Genomic DNA, 27,350 nt, shown 5'->3' on the forward strand with positions numbered 1-27,350 from the left:
CTGCTACTGGCAAGTTTCTTATTGAAGCTCTTGAGTACGAAGTAAGCGTAGATAAGGGTTGGCAGATTTTATGTAAATGAGAGCCTCCATTAGACTTAATGTAATTGAAATAAACTATTTCTAGGACTTTATAAAATCATAAATCAAAACAGAAATATGCATATTAAATTGAGTATAGAAATACATTTCACTTATCGTTTCTCATTCCTTTTGTTTGTTTATATATTAAAAAAGTACAATAAACAAACTAAATCTATTTAGAAAAAATAATGAAAAATAATAGATAATCCAATTTGTATTATATAATGTTTATAAAAGTTATATAAAACAGAAAAGTTATACAAATAGATAAAAACTGTAGTCAATTGTTCAAACCGGCAAACTGATGAAATAATAATGTTTATTGTGTATAAAAAATATTAATTATAAGCATTGGATTTCAGAAAGAATTCACTTGAACAAAAACCGAAAAAAAATTATATTGAAAAAAAGCACAAATGGCTTCCATAATTCGCTATAATCAAACAAACTTTAATATGCTTTACGTTACACAAAAAATAGATCCTTATGGTTTTTAATAAAGGAAAACCAACTGGAAGTTATCTTCAAATGTTATTAAAATGCATCAAACACACACGCATTATTACTATACTTTCGTGAATTGAATCCCATAAAAGCATGGAAACTTTATCCGAACAGTTCCACCAAACCGTACAGTGCTTCAAATCCCGAACAAAAGCTTCTGAGGAAGAAAAGGTTATGGCAAATTGGTTCGGAAAAGCGATCTGGCACACGCATGTGCATGTGCCCAATCCCGGAACTTACGCTACCCGGAATTTAAATTGCTTCAATGTTAGCGAAGCCCATGGAGCCGGGCGGGTCGTAAGAGATTTGGAAGCTACTGCCACATTTGGTACCATTGCCGTGATATTTCGTTTGATCAACGGTACGGAACGGAACTGAAACGGATGCTTGTGAAAACAGGATCCTTCTTCAATTTGGGCAAATCAACCACGGCATTGAAAGTGCGGTGGGCCTTTTGTTAGTAATATGACAGCATCCGAAATAATGGATTTACCAGAACGATCGGGGTTTGCGAATTCGAATACGAGAATAAATTAACAAGTTGATCCTCTAAAGGAATTGGAGAAATTTTACATAGACCTTTATAGCATACTTTTAAGACACTTTTTCGAAATGTTCAAAAAGTTTGGATTATTCTATTCGTTAAATGTATTCTTTGTTGTTTAATTCAAGTTATTCATTTCTTCATTTTATTATAAACTGCTTTTACGCGAAATAATGCACGCTTATAAGTGTTACAAGAGGTTTTTGAGTTCAAGTGGTAAAATTATAATCATTTCGGTTTTATTTTAATTGCAACTGGAATGTTTCGTCTAGCGATGTGCGCTTCCGAGTGCGTCTCCGGAACGGGTTCCGAATAAATGACTCCTCGAAATAACTTTATTGAGCTTACAACATTTTCACTTATTTATGCGCAATTTATTGGAAGCACACCATGTAGTTTGTGATGTTTTATTGTTATCAACTTAAGACTTTAAATAAATCATACAAAAATAATCTAAACAAACCGTTGTAGAGTGTAGCAGAAAACTTTAAGTATAGTGGATTATCGAAGCACGAGTTCTATTTTATGGCTTTTTTATCTGCAACAAAATTCAATACAGCCAAAAAAATATGAAAATTCATAGTAGTAACATATGTTTTTAAAAACGCAGTCTGAACCAGTTCCTGAGTCGTCTCCAAATATTTCTCTAGTTGTTTTTCCTAGGTTCGTGGTAAATCTGAAATGCATCACAATTTCAGGAGCTTTTGCAAATTATGCTTTAAATGAAGTGAATAAAGTTGGAAAAAATGATTAAACATGCTTCGGAGTTTAATACACTGAAGGTCAAGACACAAACCTCATCTGTAGCGACTTCTTGTGAAATTGAATTGAATAAACCGGCGTTCTGTGGTAAAATATGTCCAGTATGCAATTAGAGCGAAGTGCCGATTATCCGGGTAATTCGGAAATGACAGTTCCAAAGGTGAAATGATATATTAACTGCAAAACCAATGATAGTGAGAAATAAAAGCCTCTATAGGGAATGATGCAATTTACTCAAGTTCGAACAAACAGAACAGATTTATTTTCCAAAGTACAACTAAGAAAATTAACATCCAGCTTTAGACAAAAACAAATCCCCCGATTACACACTAAAAACAAATATTTGTCTATAAAAAGAGTTGTCCCTATTATCCGTGATGTTCGCTTATCCGTCAACGGCTGAGTCCCGATGAGCATGGATAATCGGCGTTCCACTGTATATAACCCACAGAAAACCACTAAAAAAGATAAAAATTGCTTCGGTTAAAATGATGAAAGAATTGAATCTCTACAAGGAGCTTTCCCGTTCGAAATCGAACATATGAATAAACCCTAAACCAGTCCAATCCTACCACAAATCCGGTCGTACCGTAAATCACCCCGGCACGACAACTTTACAACACTATTCATATGATTTCGGTGCATAACTTTTAGTGCTGCCTTCCTTTTTTGTACCAGCCACAGCTCGCGTTTAACAAGGGAGTCTCGGGACTGCCTGCCTTCCTATTGTCACCACTATAGTTCACACTTTATGTACCGCCAATGTTTTTTTTCAAATACACATACAAAATAAAAAAAAAACCAAAAATAGTTCCAATGCATACGCGCGACATATGCAACCATGTTCTGCACTGACACGTGCACACACTCACCCATCAACGACCGGAAGTAGTGGAAACCGGCATGTGTGACATCGATTTATTCTCCTCCAATACCTTGCACACACACATACATATATTCCAAACATTCCTCAACAGAACTCAATTCCACCACTAGACGGCAATTTTTTTTTGCGTTCCGATGTATGGTTGATTGATGAATTGCAATTTCCCACCGAAGGGAGCCAGCGTCCCTTTACCGGGTCACCGATCAGAATGCAATTTTAAGCCCCCTCTTTCCTTCTGGCCTTCTGACTCAATCCTCGCTGATCGTTACTTGAATCACTTTGACGTGCGGAGACTCATGGATTGAATGGGGTGGTTGGTTGTCGGTTTTCGATGCAATTCACTATCCATACGAGGCGATAAAAAGGGTGCTTGTAGAAGAGTATTATTTACTTTCTGACGCCTCCTTTCGCACCAGCGACGATTCCACATTCGAGCGAGATTCTTTGCAAATGCTGACTGAATAAATCATCGCACAGAAAATAATGTCGACGAGTTTTGTCCTCCAACTTTCATCGTCCATCGTCGCTATGAATTGTGAGTCAGTGTAAACATTTTACTATCTTCATAACATATCATATTGGGGCAAATGGCTAAAAAAAAATCATGGTGCAAAAATTTACCAAAATCCAGCTCCATTTCGAATTCATGACGAATTCTTGACGAATTATTTGTTTTTTTTTTTAACTCAAACAAAGGAATTCCAAAAACAATTTTTATTGTGTTCATTTTCAGATTTGATTCATTCCCCCATTCCACGCACATTATTTTGTTTACATTATGTAAATTTTTTGATTTGATTCATTGAGTTATGTTGGGTGTACAAATAAGTGTTGGTGTTTTTTGGCCTCAAAATGGTATGCTTTGTAATGTATTTTTTTTTACAAAATTGCAAAGCTTTATTAAACCGATTGGCTATTACAAAGTAAGTTATTTATTTTATTAAAGGGAAAATTACATTTAATTCGTGTCCGAGAATGAATCAAGCCAATTATAATTTAAGAATGATAAAGAATTTCTGATTCCCTGTACTAAATAAAAGCGTAATCCTGTAAAAGTGAAAGCGAAACAATTAGTATTCGAACCGAAAGTATTCTCTGTTGTCTTTATAATTTTTGACCGGAGCAGCAATATATGGTCGAACATTGTCGTAATGAAAAATTATTGAAACAAGCTTGTCTAGTCGACTAGACGGGATGATTTGTTTTCTTCGATGAACGATTCAAACGAATTAGCCATGTACGATACCACCTTGCAAGACACGATTGCAGACGATTGCCAATTTTCCCTCAATTTGACCTTAAATTACCCAGTAAATTAAGGATGATCTAAAGGTAATTTAATCAGATTTGCCTCACTGGGCACTCCGTAAGGATAAGGATGGACAGATTAAAGAGTGGAGATATTGCAACGAAATATTTACAAAAAGTTATTCTAATGTTTTACGAAGTAGGATATATAAACTATTTCTAACAATAATTTATCATAAACAGCTTAGTTTTGATAACATTTGAGCTGAAAATTTTGACAAATCAGGTATTAGCTTAACGAACAAAATTCCAAAAAACCACTATCACATGAATCTGACGTTCGTTAAAATGTGCACTTGATTCTATAACAATGTTTTACGAATCGGTAATATTTTTAGTTTTTCTGTATCAATTGTCGCGTTTTTTCATATTCCTTCTTTCTGCTATGTATGACAATCTTCTGATTCCACCATATGCAGAGCAGAGCATGATTTTCTGGGAGGTGTCCTTTAAGCTTAGCTAGTAACGAAAGGCTTACTAGCTTAAAGGTAAGGCTTTCCGAAAATGGCGATTTTTAACTAAACAAAAAATTGCTATGATTTTGTTCGAAAAGATGTAATACGTAGATAAAAATTTACCAATAAAATAATCCAATGTTTTTTAAATACCTATTTTATAAATGCATTGGCCTTTGGGCTTAAATAATGTTATTGACAGATTACTAATTTGTTATTATGCCACATGATACCTGTCATTCTTGTGCAAAATGTACCGGTAGTGTCAACTTTTATAAAATGCTGGAAACTTATTTGTAGACCCAATGGTTTACAATTATACTGTAAATCTATGAGTAAAGTTGTACAAATCCGTATTACAACGCTAAATAAAAAAACAAATTACACACTAAAGTCATATTATTTGTTACAATGGAGCTTTATTCAATAACTTATCCTTGATCAATCTTTCCGAATTTGAATGTAACGAATCTGAACCTTTCTTGCAACAGACAGGAGAGTGATTCATTTATGTTTTCAAAGAATTTTCGCAACACATCACTGTGTTTGTTGTGTACACACACACACAACTGGTCAAATAAATACCACATTGGGCTTATGTTTGCCCTGTTCACTATATCACGCTTCGCTGGAAATAATGTTTTTGGAAGCGACCGAATAAATTTTATGCAGCTCTACACACACCCTACCTGAACGGTATCAAACTGTATACATATGTTTTTATTTTCAACCCGGTGAGAATTATGTTACTAATGTGATAACAGATGAATCTGCCACCGCACACATTTTCGAATCTGTTTGCATTCGGTCTGCGATTAGCGGCGAATCAATTCAAGCGTTCCGCGAAATGGAACTTGAAATTTTTCACTGAAATTTTGATAACATTATCTTGAATTCACGAGTGGAAGTCAGCATCATGTTATGTATTTGGATCTAGGCATGTAGCTTCAAGTTTTTTCTCAACGAAAATCTCATTATTTGGTTGATATTCAAGACATCTTTTATGTGATATTTACTAAAGTTTTAGTTGAAACATGTTAACATGCATGCTCAAGATAGCTCAGTACGATCACATTACAATAATAAAACTTCCTGCTTAGCATTGAAGCCTTAGAATCATAAAACTAGAAATAAAATACAGTAGAACGTCGATTATCCGGGGTGCTCGGAACCGGACTGATGCCGGTTAATCAATTTCCACGGATAATAGTCCCGTCAATATCAAGGTTATTTCTATATCTAGATAAAGTGTATATAGTATCTATATACTATACTATGGTAGTCTTTTTGATGCTAAAAACGATTTTGGATATTATCAAATAACAATTAAAATTTAGAACGTAAAATAAAATCATTTGAAATATATCGTTTAGTGATGATATTAACAATTTTAACCAACCTCAGTACAAATATTCGGTTGAACAGCTTTCAATTTTCGGCGCACGGTTAATCCGCGCCCGGATAATCGATGTTCTACTGTACAGTGCAACACCGATTATTCGTGCTCATCGCGATTCAGCTCATCAAATATCACGGACGGGGCGACCCGGTGGTGCATGTCAAAAACGACGCCCGTCCACACGGCAGGACCGGGTTCAAATCCCACCCGGACCGCCCAACCCGTAGCATGGACTGACTATCCTGCTACGTGGTAAAATAAATACGTGCTACGGGCCAGGCCGTTCTAACTGAGCAAAAAAAAAAAAATATCACGGATAATTGGCATATCTCTTTTTATTGATCAGTGTTTAATGTGTAATCAGTGGATATTTTTTGTTACAAGCAAGATGTTAATTTTCTTAGTTGCACTTTGCAAAATAAATTTGTTTTTTGATCGAATTTGAGCAAATTGTATCATTCCAGATTGTGACTTTTATATCTTGCCATCATCCGTTTTGCAGTTAATATGTCATTTCGTCTTTGGAACTGACTGATTTCAGAGCTGCACGGATAATGGGACAGCCGGATATAAGGTACCCGGGTAATCGACGCCCTACTATGTTATTGCAAATTCTATAAAAATCTAACATGAAATGCGTACGATACGTTGAAAGTGGCGTAAAAAAAATCATTCCACTCCATCATGAAAAATCGAGCTCGTAAGGAAAACGATGTAAATCTTATTAAAAAATCATTTATCTCTCTTCATTTTTCATCTGCTGGATTTTATTATTCCATTAATCACAATTCTCTACCGATGCCGATGGCTAGCCAGGAGTTCATTGGGTGTGTTTGTGTGCAAAGCATGTCTTCGAATATTCTCTCTGCACGAAGCCATATATACGCGGTTTCCACCACGCATCAGTGTTCTTAAATTCATTAACACGCGACCATCTTGCACATTAAGCGATTTCGTCGAAACACTTACGATAATGTCTTCCACGTTTCACTTATCTTTCTTGCGCCTATCATCATGTGTCGTTCGGTGTCGTAAGCAAATCGAAGCACGGCGTATTGCATGACACGTTTAAGATACTAATTTTCTCCTACTACTACTTAAAACGTTTGCCGGTCGGTTGAGTTTTTATGGAAAAGCACATAATCAATCGAAGAATCTAGAAGAACAACTAGACGAGACCTTACAAGAAGAAGAGCATAGTTTCAACACCAACAAATAGATTATTGTATATTTACGCCCAATCTCACATACGTCACATTCAATCACTATCGATTGCTAAAGCTGAAAAGAAGCTATATGGAATGGATGTAGAATATCGTCTAAAATCGATTTGACCGAGAAAAGAAATCTCAAATATTACAACACATACACAAATCCGAATTCTCAATACATTCTCTACACCCTTTTCCTAAGCTAGGGGAGTATCTGTAAACTCTTACTTTCAGATCGTCAGAATTAAATTTCGATTCACGTAACATTACACACGCGCACATGTGTAATATTGAAAACGTTCAATTTTCTAACAACCCGCAGGCCACGGCAGAGACTGTGCAGGAAATCGTTTCGATGTGTAAATGCGTGGAAATGAACATTTTATTAAATGCAAAAACCGAAACTCGGTTACGTACGCGCGTACGTGTTCAAGGTGTTGATAGACTTTTGGTGTCTGAATGGTGATGATGCTGATAGTGTTGCTGATGACAATACGTGTCGATTGTCTGAGTTGACTGCTGAATTTCATTTACAATACGCCCGCATCGTATGAAACGGAGTAGGAAACGTATTTAAATAATAGCAATAAAATGACTAAAAAATATTCAATGTTATTTAACCCCATTGCGATGGAAATTATTTTCATAAAATAATTAAAGTAAGTAAAACATGATAAAAACATTCAAGTTTGTTTAAAATAGTACACATATTTATGATAGAACAAACAAAAATATAAAAGAAATGCGTACTATTAAACACACTTTGTACAAGTTAAAACAGAGCATTAACAGTGGTCGGATGGTTGAGTTTACATTGCTAATTTTAGACCAGCATTCAAAAGATGCGCATCGTTAATTGGCCTTTCTTCGATCTTCGTCCGAAAAATGTCGTTCATCACTTAGCTAGCATACGAAATACACTTGTACGGGAACTTGGGCAAAAAGCTTCCCATTTTTTTGCTTGCAAATTAGTGATTTATGTCTATAGGTATAAACCAAATGGAACACAATTTAAAAAAAAATGTTTTATGAAATGTTTAACAATATAATTACAGTCATACTATTCGGGACCATCCTAATGGAAATAAAAAAAACAATATAATTGTATTTCTACTATTCGTTGCTAAATTGGAGAATTAGTTCATTATCATCGGAGAATTTAAGTTTTTTTAAAAAGGTTTTTTTGGCTTAATGATAGCTTCAAGGCGGTTTTTAAGTATTCAATCAAGTTGTAGTACGCACAGTGAAAGCTGTTACGCCTCAAACATTTAAACGATATATTAAAGGATACTTAGAATACCTCAGAACACCTACGTCAACACGTCAAACTGCGCTTTTGGACAAATCAATAGCTGCTAATTAATTGTTGAATTAAAGGTAAATTAACCAGATGTGATAAACCAGGGTGATTCACACAAGAATCATAGCCGTAATACTAATTGGTTTTATCTCTCTCAGTCTCTTCACTTCCCAATGTAAAAGTGAATAACACTGATACGGTAAATATTAGAATTTATAGAAATATGAATATAAGAATATCTGTCGACTTCTTTTCGATTTACTTCTAAAAAAATCGTCGCCCAATCGTTGAGATGTGGTTTCGTGTTTTTTTATTATGTTTCGAGCCTGAGACACCTGAGGGCATGGCAGTCGAAGAAGAAAATATGTCAATTGGTGCCATCTATTGTTGCCACAGGTCAAAGATTGGCGATCCGTTGGATACTGCCCAAGTTATGGGGCAAAGTTGGGCCAAAAAAATGGAAAATTGCACCAAAAACCCGAAAAAGTGCAACAGTTGCTTTCGCGAATAGCTTTCGTCAGAGACATGGTAGCGATTAGTGGTGCATGGACGAAATGTAGGCACAAGTGCCATCTAGCCAAATCAGAAGAAAGATTGGCGATTCGTTGGATACCGCCTGAGTGGCAAAGTTGGGCCAAACAGGGTGTGGAACTTGGTTCCTCGATTAATAAATCACTTTTCACTATGCGAAAACCCCCTTACAATGTATTTGTAATTATAAAAAAATTCAAATTCAGCCCACATTGCATAGCCTCCGAACCACCCTGTACGAAAAATTGACAAAAAATTGAGTCCTTATTTCAGACTTTAGCCTAAATTTTCAACCATATTAGTTTTAAATTTTCACAGGTTTTTGACTCCACTTTCCTCTACAAATCCACACACAAACACCTGTGACATTAAAAAGCACGTGATAGAAAACCATTGAAGGATGGAATTATTCAACAATAAATGGGTCTCGTTAACAAATAAGCTTCCGTGCGAAAAATGATGTTTCTAGCAGGGTTGCGCTTCCGGATACCACCCTTCGATGCCACCTACCGCCTACCCCGAAATACGAAGGGTATCGAAGTTGACACGTTTGCGGTACGGTCGATGGTTGGGTACATGTTGGGATGAAATGTAAATTTGAAACCTGGTGTAATTTACAAACTGTTGTCAACAAACTAAGCCTCTAGTCAGAAGGGAGTGTGTAAAGAAAGAATGAATTTGAATAACATTTACTACGTGCCCACGGGGAGAGCAGCTTTTGCTACGTTAAGTAGTCCGACGGCTCACCACCATCGGAAAGCCGGCTTGTTGCCGAGACCGAGTAAAATGGAAATGAAAACAAATCAAACGATACTTGATAGGCACATTTTGACAAACTGCCAATATTGTACGATCGAGAAATGACCACAGCTCGAAAAGGGTAACTTGCGATTCGTGAACATCGCTTGGAAAAGGGCTGAACATGGAGCTTGGACGATGCCCTGCAGCTATCCTACTGTCAATTATGAACGACCCTTTTTATACTATTGTATTTGAAACAACGTTACCAGTGGCTTATGATTTTATCTAGCGATTTTGCACAGTAGAAAGGAAGGTAAAATGACAAATGATCGCAATGATAGTCAATACAAGCAAATAAAAAAGCTTCTCTACTCGTTGGGAAAAAACGACATTCAAACGGATAACGAAAGGCCAGCAACGTTTGAACAAATTACAGCGAGATGTATCAAATTGTGTTGTATTTTTCTTCTACCCTTCATGTGTGATAATCATCGTGTTACCGGCTGCTCTATGAAAAAGTTTGCCAAACTTTTAACGACAAATCGTACGGCGAACTGTCAAATTTCTGTTTGGCAAACTACGCCAAACAAAAAATAATTTATTTGACGAAAATTTGTTTGGCAAACTTTTTATCACACCTTATTTCATCACCTTGGTATCGCCTCGCTTCAATTATACGAAAGCTCTGTAATGAATAGTTTTGTTTTTTGTAATGAATAGTTTAGTGTTACGACTAGTGCTATCGAATCAAAAATAACTGAAGAACCTTCCTCAAAACTCCAGAATGGACTGAAGTTAGATTGAACACTATTCTTGAAACCTTCAATATCGTTCGAATTTATTTAGAATCATTTTGTAAACAACAGAAAGCTCTAAATTTGACGTCTCTAAATTGGTTTTACAAACTTTTTTCATAGACCACCTCATTTTTGTTTGGCAAACTTTTTTCATAGACCAGCGGGTTAAAAACACAGGGTGTTTGGGATACATTTTACATTTTTATAATTAAGGCTGGTAGCAGTACTCAGTAGTACACATTTTTTTCCAAAATTTTGTATGGGATTTGACAGCACCCAAAATCGTCATGCGATTTTATCTGTCAAATCGCATACAAAATTTTGAAAAAAGTCGTGTAGGACTGAGCACTGCCACTATCCTAATTATATTTTTCCGTAGGTCAAAGATATTAGCACACGCTACTCTTCTTTTAAAAGTTTGAACCCTTATTCCCTTATTCACATGTAAGATGTCGGAAACGATGGGCGGAAGAGAATAATTTGCATCATAATCATTCGTGCCGGTCATCAAAATACGAATATTTTGTTTGCTGTTCAATGCTTCCTGAACACAAGTAAAAACAATCAGACAGGCGCAAACTAGCGACTTACCACACTGGCCTCTTGCCATTCTTCTGCAAAAAATCCAAAATGGTTGTCAGAAAATTTCTACGACTTTACCGGGCCAAATGTTATGCCGCTAAACTCCCCAGACCTTAACTCTGTGAATTATTTGGTATGAGACGCAGTGGAAAAAGACACTAACTGAACTTCCAGTAATACAAAAGACCAGTTAATGGATAACATTAAAACACTTTGTGAGGTCCTTCCCAGGGAGACTGAAAACATCATTTTCTTTTTCCTTGCAAACCTGTCAAATATATCCTGAACACCCTGTAAATGAAGTCAAAAGAACTAAAGCCACAATTTTAGAAGTTAGTAATTGAAGAAATGTGCAAAACCTGGTGAAACTTCCAATTATTATGTTGGGAAACTATTGAAAATATATGAGAACATGAATAATAGAAATATTAACTTAAAATAATTATGTGCCGAAACTTTTCCTAAAACTCGCTCGGTTACGTAGTTACAAGCAAAAACCTTATCCCGAAACTAAACCTCAACTTCTCAACTTCTAGCGAATGTTCTCCAGCATACAAGCTATCTGTTATTTCATCCTCCAACACACGAGGAACACACTTTCCTATCGGAGAGAAACTGAAATGATGAACAAAATGTACCACGGCAAAACATCTCACTTTTAAGGGAAAAAAACGGGGAATGGGATAAGTTTTTCCATTTCACGCTTCGAAGCGAAAGGTGCCAAGTCCTTTTTTCCTTTCCCACCAGGTGCTAATGAGCCGGAACTTTACCAAGAAAAAGGTAGACAGCCAAAGGCACGATCCTCTACCGGGATGTAACCAAATAAACTAGTCGCCAAGGTATCATGGGGTGCTGCTTCGAGATGGTTTAACGTGGAGCGACATCGAACGGAATAAGCTAATCCTGTGCGCTTCACCCGAGGGAATGTCTCGGTTTTCCGGCAGGAGTCCCCGGTTCCAACAGGTTCAGGCCCTTCGTGCGATATTGCTATTTATTAAACGGGATATTGAACGGCGAATGGCTGGATCAAACCTCCATTCTCAAATAACCCAACGGATAGTTTTAGTTGGCAAAGTATTGGAAATCAATAAAATGCTTTTACCGCTTAACAACACTGAGAATACAAGTACAACATTGTTAGTCATACAAAATAGTTTCTAATTCTAATTTCAAATAAATTCTAATTCTAATAAACATATCAATTGAATTAGAAGTTTTCCTTTGAACTATGGCATAAATAAAAACACTACTTGAAATAGAACACTAAAAATGAATTTTAAAACACAATTTAAACTTCTAAACTTGTAATTTAATAATTTCCTTTTCTTTTGGCTACTCGTGCTAAGGCTATTTGCTAAGCAAAAAAGTAGTTATCGAAATAAATTGATATATTTATAATTATTATGGTTACTGGAAAAACTGTCTCAAATTTAACAAAGCTAAACCATAAGCTTCTATAATAAAAATGCCTCCCTTCTTAATTGACAGCTACTGTCAAAATGACCAAAATGAATAAAATGTAAAAAAAATGTGATTGTGATACAATCTGGTAAATAGAAGAATTTTCCCTTCGTGAAAAATAGAAAATTTGTCAAGAAGTTTCAGAGTCGTGTCACATTTTATTCAGCGGAGAGAACTATTTTACAGCATACTACATATTTTTGTAAAAAAAACTTGAAGTCGCTTATTTTAACGGTTGATCATCCACAACGGGTAAAATATGCGATTTGTTAGTAGATTTGTTAAATTGATAAAACGTTGATTGATTATTGTACAAAACTTTTTTGGAATGTATTTTTACTTGATTCAGAGGTGAAGTAATCTAAATGTTAAAATTAATATAACTTTAAAAACGATGGCAAAAACGTTACGTATCTTACGTATATTCCGTATCTTCTGGAGTTCAATTGAGCCCAACACAAAATGTACCCTTCCTAATGTACTTTTCAGTTGCTTCAAAAATAAGCAAAATGATAATTGAAAATTTACCTTCAAAGAGATGTACTTGAAAGTACAAATATAACAAAAACAAAACACGGCATTTATCCATTTTATAGCTCCACCAGCTTAACGTCAAAGAAGCAAATGACTGTGCGCGCTCGTGTGTCCTTGCGGTACGAAATTAGGTCAACAATTTTCCGACGATGATGTAACATTTCTCAATCCTGCAAACATTTCTAGCGGCAGCAGCCGGAACTTTGGTGTAAAAATAATAAAAAACAAAAAAAAGAACTAAAAAACCTTTCCATACCCAACAAAACGCTTTCATCTTTCCATTTGACGTTGATTATTGCGCTAAGAGGACGGAAAGTTGATTTCAAAGTAAATTTCAGACAACACTTGACCGACCGTGTACGAAATCTGCCAACAGCAGCCCTGAAAGTTAAAGCTCACGTGTCATATCATTTCTTTTCTGCTGGACATTTCAACACCATTTCAAACAAGGGGGTTTATTGTTGGAAAGGTTGTTTTAAAAGAACGGAAAATCCTTCTCCGATGCTGCCGTATTTCGATGAAAACATGTCAGCATTGAGTGGCACAGGCACAAAGCAGGATGGTCCCAGTCAGCTGGTACCGGGTGGCTCGTTGCCACCCAAGTGTAATCAATCAAAATCAGCATCATTCGGAGAAGCGACATCAGATGACGGGTTGCCATCGTCAACGTTCGAGGTAAAAAAAATACAAATGCTCACAACAGATGATTCTCTTTGGGGATTTCATCTTTTATGGAAAAGAAATGCGAGGAAGTTGTGTTGCATAGCTATTTTATGCTTATTATTAGGACACGGATGCTTCTATTGCCTTTAGTGTTATGAAGCATTGACATTGAACCTATTTGTCACGGGGAAAAGCCCCAAATAATGAACAAATTTATTACTGTTTTGTCCAATTTAAAGCACAGATTCTTTCCAACAACGCGGTTTAATAACTTTAAACACACTTTTTTTATTTATCAAACGGCACGAATTGAGTAGGCGTTTTGGACCATCAGAATACATTAGATTAGAATCTTAAAATTGCTTCAAACTGCGATAAATCAACGTCCTGTCAGAGAGAGAGCTAAAAACTTTCTGAACAGAGATAAATAGGAAAGCAGAGAGAAAACAGATAAGGTATTCTTTCAATCAGTAAAATGAAACAGGAAAAAATAGTGTTATCTATCCTAAAGCAAAACATTAACTTTTATAAGAGGAAAATGGAAAATGAACAAAGAAGAAAATTTTCCAATAGAGGATAGTGTTGGTAATATAATATTGTTATAGCTTATCTTAAACAAAAACAAATTTCGTTTTTTTTTTGCAAATCACCTAACGTAAAATAGACGCAATAAGATAGCTTTATCGTTAAGAAGGCAAATGCTAAGCATTTTACAACACCCTGAACTGAGTAATCGCTCACCCGGAAAAGATATGCTAAACAGTGCTTCGTATGTGTTTTTTTTCTTCTATCCTTTCTTTCTTTTATTTGTTTCTGTTGCCTTCTTCAACTAGCAACATATGAGTCAGCAAATGCCCCGTTCACGGCAACATACAAATAGTGAGTCACCGCGACAGCCAAAGGTAAAACGAGTTAAGGAAGAAACTTGAACAAACTTCTAACTCCGTTTCGCCATTGCCGCTGCTTATGCGTTGCTTTATGGCATCTGGGATAGTTTCATGACGTGAGTGACGGCGTCTTATCATCATCACCTTCCCTTATGGTTGCGAAGCCTCAGAAAAGGTTCTCCACAGACGGAAATAAGAAACAAACATGCTTGACATACTTCTGCGAAATACTTGGTTTTATGTAAGAAAGCTTACAACTGACGGATTCGTTTCTTCTTTTCTTTTCTTTTCGTTTCGACACGATTAAAACGAGCGTTTTAAATTTTACATACAAAAAACATTATTTTTCACAGGCACAACAAAGTACAATCTTTTCAGTTAGAAATATTTCATATATTTTCTTTTCATAAACTATTATACAGCAATACTACAGACAAAAGTGTTACCAAAAGATTTTAAAAATACTAAATTATATTCTCTCTTCTTGGCTTTAACGACCTTACAGGTCACGCCGGCCATTTCTGGCTTACTAGACTTAATTTACCACATAGCCGGATAGTCAGTCCTTGCTACGGGGGGACGGTCCGGATGGGATTTGAACCCGGTCCCGGTCGTGTGGACTGGCGCCGTTTATCACATGCACCACCGGGCCGCCCCACTAAATTATAGTTATATGCCAAGGAGAAGGCATATCGGTACTGGACCAGAGCAGAGGACTAGGCGTTATATACAGGCGATACGACACTCATAACTGCATGTGCGCACGTGTGTGTCGCACACACACACAAAGAAACAGCATCGTGCGATCGGTAGCCGGTAGAATCGTCCTCTTTTTGTGCGAATCATCAAGCAATAAACACCTCATCGAGCCTCGACTCATCATTGGCGCAGCCGGTAGTTGTGAGTACAATTTGAAAATTTACAGGTAAAAACAGTGCGAAAGAAGATTTTAACTAGTGAAAGTGAATCTTTGAATAAGTGCACCCGAAATTCGTTTGTGTTAATTTAAACGTGATTTCATCTCCGTTCGATCGTTAAAGTTCGGGTGATTTGCGGTGCCGCCGTCCTGTAAACACGTGCTTACAACGGAGTCTTTTGTGTGTGACCGTTGACTCCAGAACAAAACAATAACGAGGTGTTTCGTATTGGAATTTAATTTTAGCGCACTACTAGATAGACGCAAAATTTTGCAAGCTAAATCGCTATACGAAATAGACGATTTTTGCCTTTTGTTCCACCTGAGCACATTTTGAGTTAACCTCAAATAATAAAAAGAGCTAAGTACTCCGTGTACGTTACAGATTGAGCGCACTATTAGATAGACGCAAAATCTAGGCACAAAACCGCACTACTAGATAGACGGGCTGTGTAATTTTTTTTCTTTCGTAGCGTGTGCGTTTGTATGAGTGACCTGCATAAGATATTATCCGCCAGGCGTGATCCCGTCAGTGATAGTGAATACAGTGACAGTGTCGACTCTATTGATTCCGGTAGTTTAGCACATATTCCGATAGTAAATTTTGATATTACGCTAGGAACGATGTCTCTCGACGAATCGCAAACGCAAACACAAGCGAATAATATTTTGACTCAATTAATGTCGCAGATAAACATTCTAAATGAGAATATTCAACAGATAGCCGCAAAACAGGAATCGTATGAAAATTCACTGCACAGGTTGACGAACCCTGAAAACACGTGTTCTCAAAACTCTTTTACAATGCCTGTTCTGTCTACTCCTGTTGTTGGTGATGTTTTTCGGATCCCTGATCCAATCAAATCGATCCCTTCGTATGATGGAAATCGTAAGCAGCTACAGTCTTGGATAATAGTGGTAGAAAACACGCTTAGTACTTTCAAAAATTTAGTGAGCAGCCAAGTGTATAATATTTACGTTCAGTCGATATTAAATAAAATTTCTGGTAATGCTAAAGACGCGTTATGTCTAGCAGGAAATCCTTCAGATTTCAATGATGTGAAAAAAGTTTTGATAGAAGCTTTTGGCGATCGCCAAGAACTAGCCACTTATAAAGCCCAGCTTTGGTCAAATAAACAAAGTGATGATATGAGTATCCATTCGTATTACAAAAAAACAAAAGAAATAATGCTTAATATTAAAACGATCGCAAAGCAGAATAAAATTTATAGTGATAGTTGGTCAGCTATTTGCATATTCATTGAAGAAGATGTGCTAGCCGCATTCATTGCCGGACTAAAGCATCCATATTTTGGTTACGCGCAAGCAGCTAAGCCTGAAAACATTGAAAGCGCCTATGCATTCCTGTGCAAATTTACCGCAAATGAAAAAATTTCTTCACGATTAATCGAAGTGAAAAATCAGAAAACTGCTATACCTAACAGAACAATGAACAGTTATGCAGCAAATGCGATTGGTAAAAATATTTTTACAAATACGCAGGGGACAACTCAACCAAATGTTCAAACCAATTTTCCTAGGAAAACTCAGTACAAAGCTCCAACAGAAAAAATGGAAGTTGATACATCAACTAAAAGTCGGTTTACAACCAATAAGAACTTTTTGAATAATAACGAAATACCATTGCTTGAAGATGAAGCTTCAAGTTGCGAAGAAGATGATATCTTGACAAATTTTTGGGAAGTCGCTACAAGAACCAATGTTACGTAGACTTTCTTCCATATTTAAATTGTGTGAATACGAAAACGAAAAGAAATTTGAAATTGTTAATAGACACTGGATCCAATAAAAATATTTTGAGAAATGGAATTATTCCAGAACATTTAACCGTGCCGATAAATAACACACGTGTAAAAAACATAACGGGTGAACATCCCATTGATAGGAAGGGAACGATTAATCTCCTTGGTTTTGGATTGCCAAAACAAACGTTCTATTTAGTGGACTTTCACAATTTCTTTGATGGAATTCTGGGTTCAAAATATTTAGCAGAAAACAAATCTGTAATCAACTATGCAAAGGAAGCTATTATCATTAACGAAGTTACTATTCCTTTTTCCAAGTATTTCCCATCGAAAAAACTGTACAATAATTTCATTACAATCAATACTTTAAAAAACGGAGATTGGTTAGTACCATCCTTTCAAATTCTGTACAAAAATTGTTTAATTAAGCCAGGTTTATATAAAGCTGAAAAAGGCAAATCAACTGTTAGCGTTCTAAGTTTGGATGAAAATCAACCAACAGATTTAAGAACTTATGATTTAAATGTGAACAACTTTGAAACCATTACTCCTATTCCCATACGGAATTGTAAACAGATAGATAACAGAATTATAGAATCTTTAATTCGGACAGAACATCTTTCACCGTTAGAAAAAGAAAGTTTAGTAAATACAATTCTTCAAAACTCTTCAGTGTTGTTAAAAGAAGGAGAAAAACTATCTTCTACAAGTGTTATAAAACACAAAATAATCACTAAAGATAATGAACCAACTTATACGAAATCTTACCGTTTCCCGCACCATTTCAAACCAGAAGTAGACAAACAAATTCAAGAAATGCTTGATAATGAAATAATTGTTCACTCTAGCAGTCCTTATTCATCACCCATTTGGGTGGTGCCAAAAAAGAAAGACGCCTCAGGCAAAAAAAAAATAAGGGTCGTTATAGACTATCGTAAATTAAATGAAAAAACAATTAGCGATCGGTATCCTATACCGCAAATTGACGAGATTCTCGATAACTTGGGAAAGTCATCTTATTTCACAACATTAGATTTAAAGTCCGGCTTCCATCAAATTCAAATGGATCCTGCTTATCAGGAAAAAACAGCCTTTTCTACCGGACATGGGCACTTTGAGTTTACTAGGATGCCATTTGGCTTGAAAAATTCGCCCGCAACTTTCCAGCGAATGATGAACCACATACTAACTGGACTTGTTGGCTCTATTTGCTTTGTCTATTTAGACGACATTATTGTTATTGGCAGTAGTTTAACTTCTCACTTACAAAATTTAGATACCGTTCTCAAAAGACTAGCAAATTTCAATCTGAAGATACAATTAGATAAATGTGAGTTTCTGAAGAAAGAATCATATTTTCTAGGACACATAATAACCTCAGAAGGTGTTAAACCCAACCCCGAAATCATAGATAAAATTTCTAACTGGAAGTTGCCTACAACTCAAACACAGCTTAAACAGTTTTTAGGGTTAACAGGTTATTATCGAAAATTTATTCGCGACTATGCAAAAATTACTAAACCTTTGTTTAACTGCCTAAAAAAAGATGCAATAGTAAACTATGAAAACGAAAACTTTCTGAAAGCCTTTAATGAACTTAAAAATATCATTACCTCAGATCAAGTATTAGCTTATCCCAATTTCGATTTACCTTTCATATTAACAACGGATGCTAGTAATTTCGCACTTGGCGCAGTTTTGTCGCAAGTGCAAGAGAACAAAGAAAGGCCAATAGCATTTGCTAGCAGAACGTTAAACAAAACAGAATGCAATTATTCAACCACCGAGAAGGAGGCGCTTGCCATAATTTGGGCAATTAGAAAATACAAACCATATCTGTATGGAGGCAAGTTTACTCTCGTAACTGATCACAAGCCCTTAGTTTTTATAAAAACATCGTTCAAAAACTCAAAAATACTCAACTGGCGTTTGGAGTTAGAGGATTATAACTACGAAGTAAAATACAAACAAGGCAAGACAAATGTTGTGGCCGATGCCCTTAGTAGAATACCCCAAGAAATCAATACGAATGAAACATTAGCTCAAAATCACTGTAACGTTAAAATGCAATCCGTGGAAATTACAAATTCTGAAACAACTAATTCATGTGAGACCATTCATTCAGCTGAAGATTCAAGTGATCATTTCATGCATATGACGAAGAGGCCCATTAATTATTACCGAAATCAGTTGATATTCAAAATATCAGATACGGATCCATCGATTGTAAAAGAAACCCCATTTCCGAATTTCCATAGGATAATTGTAACTAAACAAAATTTCGAAATGGAAGATATTAGGCGTCATTTGCAAAGTATCCATAATGGGAAGCAAACTGCAATTCATGCCCCAGAAAATATGATTCAGCTAGTACAAGATACGTTCAAAAATAATATTTCTATCAAAGGTCATTTTATATTAACACAAACGATAGTAGAAGATGTACCGGATACACAAAAGCAAGATATTCTCATTACTACGGAACATAACAGAGCGCATCGCGGCATTTCAGAAGTTGAATGTAAACTTAGACGAGCATACTTCTTTCCAAATATGCAAAGGCAGATAAAACTATTCACCAATAACTGCGAAATATGCAACATTCATAAGTTTGATCGTAAACCTTATAACATAATGATATCTCCACGACCAATAACCAACAAGCCTTTAGAAAGGATACACATGGACATCTATATCATTAACAATACAAGTTTCCTGTCTTTAATAGACTCCTTTTCTAAACATCTTCAAATGCTACATATCAAGAATAAGAATATCATTCAAGTACAAAGAAAACTTACTCAATATTTTGCGCAATACGGCCTACCAAAAGAGATTATAACGGATCATGAAACAACCTTTAGATCGATTCAACTGAAAAACTACTTGGGTTCATTAAGAGTGGCATTGAAATACGCGTCATGCTCAGAATCAAATGGACAGATCGAAAGAACACATAGCACAATCACCGAGATTTATAATTCAAACAAAAGCAAATATGAAGGCTATGATGTAAAATCCATGATAAGAATAGCAGTAGCGTTATATAATGATACAATTCATTCTGCCACTAAGTTCACACCAAATGAACTAACGTTCAACCAAACAAATCAGGATAACCCAGCACAGATTTTGGAAACAGCAAATCGCCTTTTTTGTGACGCAAAACACAATTTAGATAACGCGGTTAAACGACAACTGAACCGAAATATCAAGAAAAATTCTCCACCATCTATTACGGAGTCTGCAGACGTATTCGTAGTTCCAAACATCAGGACAAAAACTCAACCAAGAGCGATCAAAACTAAAGCTAAAAATGTTAAAGAAAAAACGTTCGAAAATATCAGAGGAGTAAAAAGGCATAAGAGTAAGATAAAGCGACTCAAAACTGTAAGAATTGAATGATCTCTTTGAAATTACTTGAAGGTTAAGCACATATTGTATCTGTTTGAAATGTTATGTATTCCGTTTGTAAACTACAGAAATAAGAATTAGTCATATTTCCACACTTTATTTTTGTAAAGTCTTGAAAGTATACCGACAAATTTATCTTCCTTCTTCCTTAAGCGAAGCAGTAATGATTAGGGATTAGACAGGGCTAGTATTAAGATTACTTATTATAACGTTTATGAAAAAATGATACGTAAAAAAAAAAAAAATGATGAGCCTCACGAACAACTGCATCCGTCAGACGAGGGCGTCTCGACTCTTACCCCCGGAGGAGTTATATGCCAAGGAGAAGGCATATCGGTACTGGACCAGAGCAGAGGACTAGGCGTTATATACAGGCGATACGACACTCATAACTGCATGTGCGCACGTGTGTGTCGCACACACACACAAAGAAACAGCATCGTGCGATCGGTAGCCGGTAGAATCGTCCTCTTTTTGTGCGAATCATCAAGCAATAAACACCTCATCGAGCCTCGACTCATCATTTTATATTATAGTAAACAAAAAAAATCTTGATAAGGATGGTTTTTTTTATTTACAATCCATTTTATTTTCCTTTCAAAGAAAAGCCTTTTTTATATAGTTTTAAAAAACGCATTCACAATCAATGTTTCCAAAGAATGATAGAAACGGAAGATAGAGAACGGAACAAAATAATTATTGATTGTATGATAAACTTAGTGACAAAAACAAATCAATTAATAAATCAATTATTATCTCCTACACTTTAAACAAGGCACGGAGTCATATCAACCTAAATGGATCGAAGACCAATGAATCAGAGGATCATATTACTAGAGAATGATGCCTTGTAGTTGTTGTCACAAAGTTGCAATCCGATCTGGCAAAATTGCAAAATCGCGTTTCGCTTCATTAGCATTAATTGTATGCTTTATTAGCCACCAGAGTGTGGGTGTCATGTGTCCTGCCCATAAACGTTTATTGCTCAAAAATGTTTGTTACCGATAAAACTTCGTACTCTTCTTCATTGCCATGTGCGTTTTGTTGCTCGCGATATAACATAACGATAACATAACGTGTGAGAGAGAGGGAGCGAGAAAGAAAGAGATAGAAAATAAGTTTTAAAAAATTTAAAAAAAAATAAAATTACAGTTTTATGCAACAGTGAAAAATGTGAAGATTTTTAAAAAAATTTCACGATTTTTCATATTTTTTCCCCTACCTCAGTGGGTGGTGTAAAACCTTTTGGTGTAAAAAACATTGTCACAAATGAATTTTCCATATACCTAAAGGATAAATTTGCATTGCAATATGAAGATTCGTTTGCTTTATTTTCAGGTGCAAATTCACCGGGGGACCCGATTCATCGTTACGCAATGAATGCAATTTTTATTGCAACAGGTTTAGGAAGGTGTCATGTATGTTTGTTATGTCACGCTCAATAGCCTTCATTTGTGGTAGTGGGGGGTGTAGTAGTAGTGTTTCAATATGCAAATTTTAATTTAGTACTTTTAAATTACCGATTGATTGCTTACTGTATCGTTCAACGCCCACCCTAAATTGATCAAACTGATGCATAAGTCAAACTTAATGTGTATTAGTTTTTGATGGGAAAAAGTCAAACTACATAAAAGACATATTTTTCTTGCGTTTGCTGTATTTGACATCACATTCGCTCTAGTGATGGGTAAATTCGACAAAAAACGGAATCGCTTCCGAATGACTCAATACACTTTGTAAGCGGCTCCGGAAGGTAGGTGCAATACTACGAATTCGGAACCGTCCGGTGCCGTCCAGAGCCGCTAGTCGGCAGCCGGAGCCGTCGGATCCTTCCGGAACCATCGGAGCCGTCGGAGTCGTCAAAGTCGTCGAAGCCGCTGGAGCCTTCCGGAACCATCGGAGCCGTCGGAGTCGTCGAAGCCGCTGGAACCTTCCGGAGCCGTTGGAGCCGCTAGTTGACAATGACATAACCTAGATTATTGTTCTATCAGCAAATTTTATATAATCTTATAAAAGTAACGATTTGAAACGAAACATTTGCTTATTTAATTATTTCATAAAAGAATATTTTTTTAGATGAAATAAATAAATATGCTGCATATTTATAAATAAATATGCATTTATTAAAATATTTATTTTAAGTACTTTACCTAAACATGGAACGCGTTTTCGCAAAGGATTTATTTATGTTCTTTAATTTAGAATTATTTATTTATTTATTTATAATTAATTATTACGGCTTCGGCCGTATTGTCAGCCTCTGAAGCTGAAGAATAATTTAGAATTATGTTAGCATATTTATTTATTTCCTTTCAAAAAAAATCTTTTATGAAGTAAATAAATAAGCGAATGTTTCATTTCAACTGGTTACTTTTATCAGATTATATAAAATTTGCTGATAGAGCAATAATCTAGGTTATGTCATTGTCAACTAGCAGCTCCAACGGAAGGCTCTGACGGTTCCGGACCGCTCCGGCTGCCGACTAGCGGCTAAGGACGGTTCCGAGCGGCTCCGGAAGGTTTCAGGCCGAATCGTGATTTTAACCTAGCCGGAATCGGAGCCGGAGCTGCTATGCTCGGAAGCGGTTCGGAGCCGTGGATGCGATTCCGAGAACCCATCACTAATCCGCTCTTCAATTGAGACATGCACTATATGCATACGGACGGTCCATAGTGAAAAGTGAGCGAATTAGATTGTTTTTACAACCCTTCCTCTTCCTGTACCACCACACAAAACACCATTCACCGGCATTGAGTGAAATAGACTTTTAAATTGAAACCTCGAGGTTGTTTTCAATTGTTCGTACCGGACACTTGGTCTGTTTGCACACATGACCTTTTTGGGTCGGTTTTGCTATGCTTTTTTGTTATGCGGCCCCAATAGCACACACACACACACACCAGGAGGGACCGGCGATACGTCATCGGGTAAAATTCGCAACAAATAACAAAAAGCATGGCGGCCTCCCGCACTGTGACCGTATCGTCTTGCAGCATAACGAAGCGGTGAGTCATTTTTAAGGTTTTTTTTGTTTGCTTTTAGATACTGATTTCTCTCCTGAAAGAAGCGATCGGTGTTGGAAAGCGAATACGATACAAAGAGAGTGTATCTTATTCATTGTTTATGAAGGAGGAAACAAACAAAAAAAAAACATATAAAGAAAATTAAAAAATTTAATTCCAGCGAGGGAAGTACAATTGATTGACGTATTTGGAAACAGTGCGTGTAACAATTGTATGTTATTAAATTTAAAAAAATACCATAAAAGAAAGTTTTCTTTTAAAGATTTTTTTTGTTTAATTTAAACAGTTGAGAAACTACAAGCTGCCCGTAAATGGTTGAATTGCAGAGTTACACATATATTATACACAATTTTTATCGGAAAGGAGACATTTCCTTCCAAATTTAAGTTAATGAAAAAGTTAATAAAACAAAAATATACACTACTTATAATGATTGTAACATTGACACATTTGTAGTAAACATAACTTCCCGAACTAACCTTTAAAACTTGGCTCTTTCTGAAGCTCAGCTCATCATCCGCTGTGGCGTTAAAGTCATGCTTTGCAACTGCTTCCATTTTGTGGCTGTGTGGCGATCGTTCCAAGCGTGTGTGCGTTTAGTGTGTGAATCGTTATGCCGCCGCCGTCTGCCTGTCAGCTTATCTAGACTTCCGACGTATTCGTGTTCCTGGTTCGATCAAAACAAACAACAAAACTGCGCCCGGTGAATCCTGGTGCCTTGAAGGATTACTGGATGATTGTGTTTTTTGCAGCTAAAATTTGCACTTTAAAGGGATTTTTCATAGAGCTACCAACAATCACTGGTACTGAATACACTGCAGCGAAGTACAACCGGAGATACACGATCACATGCGTTGTGATCAGGGACGCAAGAAAGCAGTAGCAGCAGCAAATGGATGGAACGGAAGAGCACCGATGTGCACCGAACCAAGGAAAAAGCACTCACAACACTCACGCACTATTGGCTTAGTAAACATTCATGCACACGTGCACGCAAAAATTACACGCGCGCGCACACACACACACACGGACACACTGTACACAATTTACTAGCCCATAAAATGCATTCTTTCACCGAGTGCACTGTTGGCTTATAAATATTCTTCACAAATATTGATTGCACTATTCGGCTCACTTAAATAAACGAAGCCGCACGCATCTACACACATGCGTGCATGCACCGGGACACAAACACTATAAAACAATTATACACACGCACACACACATAGACCACACGTACGTACAGCAGCTCACACTGACCGGTGTACTAGGATAACTTATTTTTAAATTATTTCTCCAACAAACTGCACAGCAATTACGGGGCAACGATGATGACACACGCAGCAAAGACAGACATCACATAGACACTGTTCATTAGGCTTAAGGCTAGAGAGGGAATATAGATAGAGAGAGAGAGAGAGGTGTAAAATTAAATCTAATTCCTCGCAACGAACACACCATCACCGGTTCGTGCAGTGCGGCTCACACCCAAGTAAGTAAACAAAACTAAAATAACATCACCCGGGACTGGTAATATACCGTGGCGGACCCTTGTGACGTCATTTCATGTTTCGCGTTTTTATCCTTTTTTCCGTTGTGTTTTTTTCTGCACTATAATCACACACACACACACATGGATAATAGGCTTAAAGTTTCCTAAACTACGAAACGGAAAATGATTACCGATAATTCACACACTCACGCACTAACATATACAAAAGCCACCAGAGGGCACAGCAGCCACGGGCACGTGAGGCAAAAACGATGGAACCAGAGATCGGTTCCCGTCGGGCGATGACGTCACGCTACACAACTCGCTAGCAAATTTCCACCGTTCCGTGCCGTGTCTTAACTTTTAGTAATTGTAACTGTATTTGCCGCTGTATGTTAAAACTGGTAGCCACGATTAAAGAACCATCGTTCACACTTTTGACCTATAACCACCTATCTGCCTGATAGTGATGTGCGTGTGTGTTCACGTTAGGCGAATAGCGCACCGTCTACTATTATCTACTACGATGGACTGAAAACAACAAACCACACGCAGCAGCAGCAGCACCACCGACACGGAATGTGGGCGCCCACAAAAGTCTCTCACATCGATGTTGTGTACTCACACACTCACTTTTACTTGCTCACGGACGAAAAACGAATGCAAACTTCTACACACGGAGCTGGAGAGATAAACGCCGATGAGATAATGTTTTGTAAGGTGAGCTTAATGATAATAGAGAAGAATATTCTGTAATTGGAGCTCTATAAACCGACCATCAGTTGAGATAACTAATATTTTACATAAATTACAATCAATTGGTCTGCTTTTTATGACACAAGATTGACAGTTGACAAACAAATTATGTAAACAAACATTTGGCAAATGTGTGCACTATCAAAAATTCTATTCTAGTAACCTTGACGTGAGTCAATCTCATCACGCACGCGGTTGCTCTTGAATGTTTTGTTTTTTTTTCATTATCACACACTTAGGTAATTGCTCAATGAATCGAAGGCGGAAGAGAAGTTAAATGTTTTCTCTCTCTCTCTCACACACACACCCTGTATTTTCTACATTCCATTGAACTCCGAACTCCAAACTACAAGAGTACACGGAGGCCAACACTTTTTTTTGTTCCACACCTCCAACACAAAGCGGAGGGTGTTGCCCCCAAGAAATTCATGTTCTTTTACTTACGCTCCCACACCCACACTTACTACTAAAGTGGGGGCACTGTTATCAGTCAAACGAGCATGAACAATTTCACTCTCACTCTTTGCCAACGCATCCTTCTGTGACTGTGGTGTTGTAGCCATAAGCGCCATCCGTCTCGTGGCCGATAAGGAAAGGATGTTTGAAAACGTGGTACAAGAGTAGGAAATAAATCATTCATTTCGTAGCATTTATGTTCCCTTCATTTCACGTTATGGAACGAATGGAATTTTGCGTGGAATTTTGTAGAAATTTCTTCTCCACATTTCTCGTAAGGTGAGAAGATTTTTATCTCACAACCTTACTCATCCTACCTGTGCTAGTGTATATCTGTTCGAAGAAGATTTTTTCATCTGTTTGGATCGCGACGTTTAGTATTCGCGATAATCTGACAATAAATCTGTCCTTATGCCGCCACGAAGGTTATCGATTTCGTTTTTTCGGTATTACATTATTTTTTGCTCGTTCAGATTCCCAAAAGCAAACCACCACCATACCAGCGTGAATGATCGATGGTTTTATCCTTATTCTCAGTTATTTTTTCCTTCTGTCAGCTAAGTTGAGAAAGGAAAAAAACCGGTAACGATATCCAGCTACACCACCTTTTACACTACACAAGATAGCGTATGCGATTAATTCCTTCGCACGAGGAGGATGTCTTTATGTGAAGCAATAAACTCCTTTATCCTTTATCAATATGGATCGATTTTACCAATAAATAGCACTTGTGTTAATTTGAAACAGAATCGAAACAGACGCATGAAATGCTGACTTTTGCTTTAAGTTTATATTTATTTAGGAAATTACTAAACACACAAATATAAAACACGAATTTAAGTTGCAGTTGTTCGGTGTATGATTCAAGTATGAAAAGATT

General features: G+C 36.6%; 1 protein-coding gene across 4 annotated transcripts in view; it reads right to left on the minus strand.

The window, feature by feature from the left end:
* The window catches only part of LOC125770322 (growth factor receptor-bound protein 2), a 43,303-nt gene that overhangs the window by 10,233 nt on the left and 5,720 nt on the right, over positions 1 to 27,350 (minus strand). For 2 of the 4 annotated variants that reach the window (XM_049439749.1, XM_049439752.1), the window contains exon 2: positions 24,246 to 25,152. In XM_049439749.1, the coding sequence (XP_049295706.1) occupies positions 24,246 to 24,323 (78 nt within the window). In that variant the 5' untranslated portion in view covers positions 24,324 to 25,152. The other 2 variants (XM_049439751.1, XM_049439750.1) reach the window with 2 other exon arrangements.

Source organism: Anopheles funestus, chromosome 3RL (assembly GCF_943734845.2).
Source record: "Anopheles funestus chromosome 3RL, idAnoFuneDA-416_04, whole genome shotgun sequence".
NCBI lineage: Eukaryota > Metazoa > Arthropoda > Insecta > Diptera > Culicidae > Anopheles > Anopheles funestus.